The 10,000-nt window shown below is 34.8% G+C and overlaps 1 protein-coding gene across 3 annotated transcripts in view; it reads right to left on the bottom strand.

Annotated features, from left to right (window-relative positions):
* Positions 1-10,000, bottom strand: part of LOC118448390 (uncharacterized) — a 28,417-nt gene that overhangs the window by 3,467 nt on the left and 14,950 nt on the right. The window contains exons 2-8 of one of the 3 annotated variants that reach the window (XM_085658699.1): positions 9,539-10,000; positions 8,758-9,050; positions 3,883-4,020; positions 2,235-2,302; positions 1,707-1,999; positions 866-1,155; positions 1-789 (exon numbers count right to left, since the gene is read on the bottom strand). The exon at positions 1-789 is cut by the window's left edge and continues 505 nt beyond it; the exon at positions 9,539-10,000 is cut by the window's right edge and continues 98 nt beyond it. In XM_085658699.1, the coding sequence (XP_085514825.1) occupies positions 1-789; positions 866-1,155; positions 1,707-1,999; positions 2,235-2,302; positions 3,883-4,020; positions 8,758-9,050; positions 9,539-9,620 (1,953 nt within the window). In that variant the 5' untranslated portion in view covers positions 9,621-10,000. Of the gene's footprint in view, positions 790-865; positions 1,156-1,706; positions 2,000-2,234; positions 2,303-3,882; positions 4,021-8,757; positions 9,051-9,538 lie in introns of those variants that run through there. The other 2 variants (XM_085658700.1, XM_085658701.1) reach the window with 2 other exon arrangements.

Below are 10,000 nucleotides of genomic sequence, written 5' to 3' on the forward strand. Positions count from 1 at the left end.
TTTTCTCTGGGAACCATTCCTACCAAACTCGTTTTGTCCTCGATCTTCAACGGTTATCTCGTATTTCTCCTTGTCCAATGGATCCATCGTGTGATTTTTTAGCCCATCGACCACCGGATTTCTCGATGCCTCGCTAATAGCTCGTTCCTCTTCGTAAGAGAGCTGAGGTTGAGAGGCTGCCTTCTCTATTCCTTTTGCTGAATTTCGCCTTTGGAATTCTACCTCTTGATTGGTTTCCGACTTCATGTAGACTTGTGGTACACCGTACCTAGGCCTCCCTTGAGCATAATGATAATATACCTCTTGACTGGATATCCTTAATTCTTGAGTTTGTCTAGAGGTACTTGGTAGATCGATTTGCGACCTGGACATAGCCTGTCTAGCTTGCTGATACTGTTGGTACGATACGCTGTTCGAGAAATATGCCTGTTGTTGTTGTGGTTGAGCATTCCTCGCACCGCCTTGCTGTTGTCCTGCCATTTGTTGTTGATGCATTTGCTGAATCAACTGACGTTGGTGCATATTCTGAGCGTGCTGTTGCGCGAATCGTGGACTTTGGTGATGATTTTGGTTCTGATGCAATAACTGTTGGGTGCTTTGGTACGGTTGACTCATGTGCTGCATGGTATTTCCTACTTGTTGTTGTTGTTGTTGTTGTTGTTGTTGTTGTTGTTGTTGCTGTTGTGGCTGTTGTTGTTGTTGTTGTTGTTGCTGTTGTTGTTGCTGTTGTTGCTGCATCGGTAATCCGTGCTGCTGCTGCTGTTGTTTCTGCACCGTGCTATTTTGGCCCTGTTATATATTTTTCAGAAGAATCTAATTAGATTACTTATATCTCGTGATATGAACGAAACTTCGACCATTATACCTGTCCCTGAGAAGGATTCGAATGAAGTCCTTGATGTGATTGTTGATTCGTCAATTCGACCGTCCCTTGAACGACGTAATCTCTGGCGACATTTTGCACCTGTTGACCACCTGGCGTTGATTGACCGAAAGAAGGTAGTTGAGTTTGATGGACCGTCTGTACTCCACTAACTGGAGCGTGATGGGTTACGTGAAGCTGTGCGCTCTGTCCCGGTAAGTTCGGCTGAAGTTGACCAGGTAGTGGTACGTTTTGTTGATTGCTCTGGTAACTGTACGAATGCCCGTATTGACCTAAATCATCGATATCATCGCAGATAGAACGTCTCCGATGTAACTACTCTCCGAGTACAGAACACGATCGAGGATCGAGGAAGTAACAGACAATCGGTCCAATTCTCATGCTGAAATTACAATTGTGTAACGAATATATACCACGATAAAATCCAATCCAATCGAATCACTCACGCGAGAGTTCTGTTATTTATCATGGGAGTTCGTTGCTCTGCGCATTGACCGAAGAAAAGTACGTAACGCGCGTTTCTCATTAATAAAGATGGCGCCGCTAATTATAGCAAGCTTCGCGATACGCTCGCTGTACATGCTTATTATTATTTATAATTCCACTCGGTCATCCACCGTGTCTTCGTTTTATTAATATTACTATTATTATTATTATTATTATTATTATTATTTTATTTTATAACTTTTTCTTTTTCTATTCGATTAATCATTTCATTTCTTTTTCTTTACTTTAACAATTATTTTTCTTTTCCTTCCTCGATCGAAGATCGATTGTTGTTTTATCGATTGTTCGATAAAAATCACGATCTAGTTCGTTTTACCGTAAGCGTTTTTAGGATATTGCTGCATGTTGACAGGAGGCTCTTGAGCACGAGGTTTCCCGTAAATGGCTTCTTTCTTTTTCGCTTCTTCCTCCTCGATACTCTTACTAGGTTTCCTTAACTCGTCAGCGGCGTTGTTCAAACTCGCTTCCGGTTCTGGCTCGACGTCCTTGCGATTCTGACCAAATCGACTGGATATCATGTCCTTGATCGTGTGATAGGTCCTTGACAAAGGCTTGGACTTCTCTTCGTCTATCTTTGTCGATCTTACGACTGCTCCGCTTGTGGTCGATCTAATAAGAAAGAAATTGTAGCAAGATTTATTAGTTATTAGAAATTTGATCGAAAATTTTTAATCCTAGGATAACTTTCATTATCATTCGTTTAAAAATTTTAAATAATTTCTATCGTATATTAAAATCTAACTTTGTAAGTTAAATAAATCAAACGCAATAAAGGTTATCCTTTTAAATTTAGGATTTTAAAATATCATTGATCGATTATTGTCAGAACAAATGGAATATTTACAATGAAGATTCTTGCGATTGATAGTTCCTCGCTTGAGCTTCTTGCCTCACCTCGTGCATTTGATTCGCCTGGAAGGGGAAAAAGAAAAATAAAAGAAAACGAATAAAAAAGATATAAATTCGAATGCGCCGATCGAACGCGCCTCGTCTCACGAGTTCTAATACGTGAGATTTCTTTTTCTCCTCCCACCCTCCCCTCCGACCCTCCCCGCCACTACCATTATTTCTTCCTACCAAAAGCAATGTCATTTCAAGTTTGAAATTTTTCCTACAAAAGTGATTCCTCGGAATCCCAGAAAATGATTCTCTTTCGAAGAGGGCAGTGGACGGCTAATGGCTCGAGGCGGCTGTAAGAGCGAAGCGCGTGTGCGCTTAAGCCACACATGGAATTTCAAAGTTGTCGGACTGAATTCTCCGGTTCTTAGGAAGGGATGCGCTTGGAATAACAACGCTTTGCCTGGTGCAAAGCGAGAGAAAAAGAAAGAAAGAAAGAAAGAAAGAAAGAAAGAAAGAAAGAGAGAGAGAGAGAGAGAGAGAACCTAGCGTGGCTCTCTCAAGCATAGGGCCCTAAAGCAACGTATCGTGCATACGGAAAAAGCTTTTCTGACTTATGACTCTCTACGGATACCCACCGTCAGGATTACGCGCATTTCAAAGATAAAAAATGATTATTTTTGCCCCCAGAGAAGAGGCCGAAAAACGTCATCCCAACGGCCATCCTTTACGAAATTCACGATCTTAACAACGTAAGTCCATCCTTCTCATCATTTCTGATATGACGATCCATAATTCCGAAGTTCCGAAGCGAGAACCCTTGAGTTTCTATTTTTTTTCTTTTTTATTTTTTAACTTTCTCAAGTTAATCCACTTATTAATCCACCTATTCTTTTTTTTATTTTATAATTATGTAAATGTAACTACACACATACGTAGCCACGTGTATGTAATTATGTCCTCAAAGAGATATGCAGATGCTTTAGTTCTTTTCTTTTCTTTTTTTCTTTTTCCTTTTTTTTTTCTATTTTCTATTTCATTTTTCTTTTTTTTTTCCAAAGCACTAACCAACTAAACTAAATTCCATGTTACAATGGGTATTCACTTTTTCATATTACTATTACCATTATTATCTTTCGTAAGACCATGTTAATAACACACAGTCTAGTACTATATTATAACGCAACTGGAGAAATTTAATATAGTAGAGAGGCAGAAAGGATTGCGTTAATGAAAGGATATTGTAACATGTTCTCAGCGAGTTGGTGATAAAAATCTGAAAGAAAGCCTACATATCTCTCTTTCTCTCTCTCTCTCTCTCTCTCTTTCTCTCTCTCTCTCTCTCTCTCTCTCTCTCTATGTCTGTCTGTTTGTCTGTCTGTCCCTCTCTCTGGCTCTGTGTCTATTTCTTTCTTGTCCGCCTACAAATAAAACCATTCTCGAACAATTAGTTTCACGTGGGTTTAACTATCGATCGTGATTTTAACAAATAGATTTTCGTACGTAAAGGAATCACGGATGATTCATTAATTAAAATTGCGCTTTTCTATTATGAACAATTAATTATTCCGAAATTAGCGATTTGTTCGTTCTAACAATACACGTGAAGGTGTTGGAAAGGAAAATAGATGATTTTTGTTAATATCTCTTCTTACCTCTTGTACCCAAGCCTGCTGCTTGATAGGAGCATCCGGTGCGATCGCTACTCTTCCGGCAGTCCTCTGTTTGTACTCGTGAAGAATCGGAATCTTTGAATTCTTGTCTCCCGATGAAAGGACCACCTCTCGTTCTATCTGCAATTAGAAATGTTGAAATTCCTCTTACTTATCATATTTCTATTTCTATTTTTATATCTAAAATAGAAAATTAAAATTTAATATTGAATTTATCGACATTTTCCTTTTTTATTGTACGAATACAATAAACAAGGATATGTATTCACACGTATTTTTTTTATTGTATTTAATTTATTAAATTTAATTGGATTTAACTTATTAATAAATGCAATTTTTTTTTCCTTATAATATCTCTTGTATTGTATACACAATAGGTAATATTATTAACACGATATACACAGTGACGAATTTATGTACAAGCGAAGGAGATGTTTGTTTTGGATTCCATAAAACAGAGATTTTCCAATACTAAATAAATTTAACAATATAAATTTATATTATATAACATATTTCATTGAATAATCTATTGGCCGATATATAATATTTATTTCAATATTTCTGATTATAATCGTATTTAAACGATTTATTTCACACTTCGTCATTTGCATAAACAGTTGAAACGAGAAAATATATAATATGCATAATTAATTTACTTCAATGGGGTCCCCAAAATTTGTCAAGCACCTCAGGCAACTTGAAAGTTAAATCCGCCAATATATATATATATATATATATATATATATATATATATATATATATATATAAAACACAGTTTATATCATTGGACTAATCAAAGACAGCATATAAATTGTTAAAAAAGAAAAAAAGGGAAAAGGAAAAAAATAAAGGAAAACAAATAATATCCATAATTTCACTAATTTCAAAGATAAAATCTGAGATCCGTTAATTCGACGAGTTCCGTAAAAGAATCTAGTATTAAAGGAAAAAAGAGGGAGGGAGAGAGAGAGAGAGAGAGAGAGAGAGAGAGAGAGAGAGAGAGAAAGAGAGGAAAAGGAAAAAAGAGAAAGAAGAAAAAGAAGAAGAAGAAAAAGTAAAAGGATAAATAAGCTTAACACCGAGTTTATTCTAATTAAATGACGAGAGGAAGAAACGTGCGTGCAACGAAGAGTTACAAAGTAAATTTTGAGGAGACGCCTAGCGTACGTGTGTTGTTGAATGGTGAAAGGCAGTGAATTCCAATAAAGAGAGAGAGAGTGAGAAAGAGAGAAAAAAAGAAAGAGAGAGAGAGAAAGAGAATGAAAAAGATAGAAAATGAGAGACAGAGAAAAAGAGAGAGAGAGAGAGACAGAGAGAGAATGAAAAAGATAGAAAATGAGAGACAGAAAAAAGAGAGAAAGAGAGAGAAAATGAAAAAGAGAAAATGAGAGACAGAGAGAGAAAGAGAAAGAGAGAGAGAGAGAGAGAGAGAGATTCTTCGCTCCAGGAACATGAAAACGGAAGGAACGAGATCGTCGCGACGCGTACATATTTTTGTTTTCTCATTGGCATTCGAGATCTCTCTTGACAATGTTAATGCGAGAAAAGACGAGGATGCACATGCGCTCCTTACCGAACGATTCGATCGGAAGGTACTTCTTGCTTCCATTCCCATGATACACGAGGAGTCCCTCGGAGATACATCGAGACTAACCTCGACGTGTGTTCCATATACAGGGTGTTCCATTAACCGTTCTTAAGGATCAAACAAGAGTCTTACAGAATGTAGGTTAATCGATCTTTTCTAACTTATTGAATGTCGAACATTCTTAAAATGTTGATAAATATTATTCAATAAATATAAAAATGATCGTCTAAGTTAAATAGAAATAAACAATTTGAAATACATTCTGTTAGAATATAGAGATTTATTTAGTTCTTTAAATCTTACATAAGAGATTTCTAATTCGAAGTGATGATGTTAGCTCGGACAGATAATATATTTTTACTTATATTTCCTTTTCTTTTCTTATTTTTTTAAATTTCTTTTTTCTTTTTCCCCCTCTTCCGTCAACTATCATTAATTTTATTTGAAAAACTTTCTTTTTTAAGTTGACGTTAACCGAAGGTACACCCCATAGAAAGATACATCTTGTGCGTAGGTGTCACCGAACTGAGATATACTACTTCGCTTTAAAAGCACTTAACCGTACACGACCGAAAAAAAGTGCGAACTCTTCTGTTTCTGAGATTATCGCATAATGGAAAATCATGTAGGAAATATGACGTTTATGGACAATTAGAATGCGAATGAGTGTACGATCTTATATGTGCGAAAATAACTCTAGTTTTAATACGTTTAACTCGCTCACTCATACATTTTTATGTTACTATGAGAAGTATGTTAAAGTCCCTTCAATTTGCTATCTCTTTTCAATGATAGAATAATCCAGGAAAGCTTTACCGTTGTCGGACGTAATTTCCATCGTAACGCGATTACCTCCATGGACGGATAAAGATCTTCTTTTTTGCGGTTGGTGCGGAATAACGCACTATGTTGCATTATAATTTCGACAAATACGTAGATGGGGAAGTTCCATATTTGTTTCGCGCGAGTTTTATTTCCGGAATATGAAAGATCAAGAAATCCGGGGAAACACATTTGTTAATGCGATTACTCGAATCTCCATAATGCGATTACTTCAAACGTCTGATTTTTTTTTTTTTTTTTTTTTCGATAAAATATTTATACAACGTAAAGGAAATCATTTTAGAGATCACGATATTTCTTTTTATTTTCCTTTTTTTTTTTTTTTTTTTTTTTTTACATTAACACGTTGAATATTGCATAATCGTTAATGAGAAGGGCATTGAATTATGCAGATTTTATTTAATAGACTTTTTGATCGCATTTAAACGATTAAAACTATACTTTTTTAATAATATATTAAAAATTATTATAATGAATTCTGTAATTTTTATCTACAAAAAGTTATGAAAATTATCGTTAATACATCGAATGTAATTCAAATAATGCTAGTCTGAATAAATTCAAACTCTGAATTTTATGAATTTTATTATCCTTCTTTTTTCTTTTTTTCTTTTTTTTTTCTTTAAAATTTCTTTCATTGTATTTGAAAGATTCAAAGTTTCTTTAACAATACTAAAAAAACGTGACAATGATTTATATAATATTTTTTATTTATTTTATCTAAACTAATAATACACGTATTGATTTAAAATCTTTTAGATATAAAATTATCCAACGAACTAGAAGATTGCGAGCCTGATAAAATAACGTTGATAATTAGAACGAACGATGACAAAGAAGAAGAATTCGAGGAGAGTTTAAAGAAACGATTAAAAACGTAGGAAAGTCGATGATACGTCAGACTATTCATTGATCGCGATCTTCTACTCGATTTCTTCTCGCCTTCGGGGACTCTTATAGAAAAGTGGTCTATCTGAACGGCTATCACAACACTTCTGGCTTCCGGTAAACGGTAATAACGACCGTATGATGCACCTCCCTCTCACCCCTTCTCCCTTCACTACTTCGTACCAATGTAGTCTTCTAGTCTTCTAGTCTTCTAGTCAATCTAGTCTTCTGAGAATCTTCCCAAGAGTCTACGTACCAACATACAATGAACTACTATTTGAAGATTTCACTTGGAGTCCGGTGTCCGCGTTTAATTCGATCATTCGTACCTTTGTAGTACATATGTATGTAAGTACATATATGAGCGAATTCACGACGATGTGATATGGAAAAAAGTATTATATGTAAGTACATATATATATATATATATATTATATTATATTATATATATATTATATTATATTATATATATATATTATATTATATTATATATATATATATATATATATATATAAAATATATATATGAACACGTGGGATTTCTCGATTTATTTTAATTTTGCATGTGCGAATAAGTATGAACGAGTAACATACGAGAAAAAGAAAAAAAAGAAAAAAAAGAAGAAAAAAGAAAAAAAAATTATAATTTCTTAAGTGAAGAAAAATCTCGAGTTGTTCGGGAATGTTATATCTATCTACCTACTTGCCAACCTACGTATAGTATAATATAGTCGTGATCTTAAGGTGGTTTTACGGGAGCTCTTGAAATAAAGAAAATAAAATTATCATATCGTCTCGATAATAATTTCACTTGCGGTTATCGAGGCTGGCAGTAAAATTTAGCGACACACGGTCGAGTTTGCTCGTTCGGAAATATATATATATATATATATATATATATATATATATATATATATATAAGTTTGGATATATTATATATATATATATATATATATATATATATATATATATAAAAGAAAGGAAAAAAATAGAAGAAAAGAGAAGAAAGGATCGTAGAGAGATACGAATACGGTTGACGTCGTAGGGTATATCGTGTCGTAGGTGCTTCTCCTCATATATGCATGGAGAGACACACAGATAATATATACACATACTCGTCTCCGTTCGTAAGCATGTAGAATAAATGGAGTCGGTCTCTCGTTAATTAACTTACCGCACCATCCATGACGCGTACTACCACCTATGTTACTCTTTACGTACTATCTCTCCTTCCTTCTTTTTTCCTTTTTTTTTTTTTTTACTTTTTCTTTTCTTTCTTTAATCTTTCGTTTTTTCTTTTCCATCGAAATAAAAAAGAGTCCAAAGATCGTAAAAATTTCTCGTTGAAATTTATCTTCGTCGAGATAAGATTTCTTTATTTCTCCTTTCATTTTTTTTTTCTTTTCCTTTTATTCCACATTAATTCTATCTCGTTTTAAAAATTGTCCTCGTCGAGATTTCACGATAATATGTTTCTAATGAGTTCTTGCGAACGAAGATTTCAATCGATACATTCATTTACAAGAAGCATACACTTACCGGAAACTTGCTACTGTGAGTCTGCAGACTGGCCGCCTGTTGAGCCTGACTCGAACTCTGTTCCTCTCCATAGAGCGGTGGCATCCTGTATTCCGGTGCAAAAGGAATTTGCCCGGAATTTCGGATCTCTGTCCCAACGTGATTCGCGTCTCTTCTTTCTGTACCGGAAGTTGGTACTTGCGGATGTGCTAAGGCTACCGCCCGCCGATCGTCCCACTGTAGTCCGTTCTGTTTTTTCTGATTGTTCGGCACCGGTTTCGGTGGTGGTATTGCCTTGTAAGGTCCCTCCTCATCTGCAACGACGACAAACAAGAACTCGCTTTATTTTATCTCCAATTAAATTAACGTATTCATGCCCTTTTTTTTCTTTCTGTTTTCTTTTTTTTTCTTTTCTTTTCTCTTCTTTTTTTCTTTTTTTTTTTTTTTTTTTTTTATTGTCATAATAAACTTGCGTATATTTATCGAGAAATATTTATACACCGTCGATCCATTCCATATTTTTTTCCCTACATTTTATTGCGTAACGTCTGTTTGTAAATATATATATATATATATATATATATATATATATATATATTGTTTAGCATTATTATTTAGCGTTATAAAACTTTAATATTCATTGTCGCATGCAAAGAGAATATCAACGGAACACAATATATACATATGCACAAAAATATACACAGAGAGAAAGAGAGGGAGAGAAAGAGAGAAAGAAAGAAAGAGATAGACACACACACAGATAGACACAAATGTCATGCGCGTACACGCAAAACACATGTACCTTGATTCTGATTCTGTCGCCTAAGACGATTCTCCTGCTTTACTTTGCGAACAGTAGTGGCCATCGCGTGTTGGCTGACCATCTCTGAAGGGTGGTTTCATGAACGTACAGATCTCCTCTTCCTCCCCCCACTCTCACTCTCCTTACAAACGAATCCTTCGCACTCGCTTGAAAGCACGCGAGCTTCCCCTTATCACTTTTCGCGCCTCGTGAAAGATAGAACGAAACGATGCGTTAAAACGTATATATATTCGAACACGATTTTTCTCTAATACTATAAGATTCGAAGGATATAATCGATTTATTTCTTCTTTTTTCTCTCTTTTTTTTTTTTTTTTTGCTTTTTCTTTTACCGTTTTTCTGTTTTATTAAAGCGTTTTCCCTTAAAAACCGAAAGGTTCCTCAGATCGAAGAACAATGTGACCACTTCTCGAGCGTACTGAAAGAAGTCTAACTTTCCAT

This window comes from Vespa mandarinia, chromosome 8 (assembly GCF_050613455.1).
Source record: "Vespa mandarinia isolate Hongniang chromosome 8, ASM5061345v1, whole genome shotgun sequence".
In the NCBI taxonomy this organism is placed as follows: domain Eukaryota; kingdom Metazoa; phylum Arthropoda; class Insecta; order Hymenoptera; family Vespidae; genus Vespa; species Vespa mandarinia.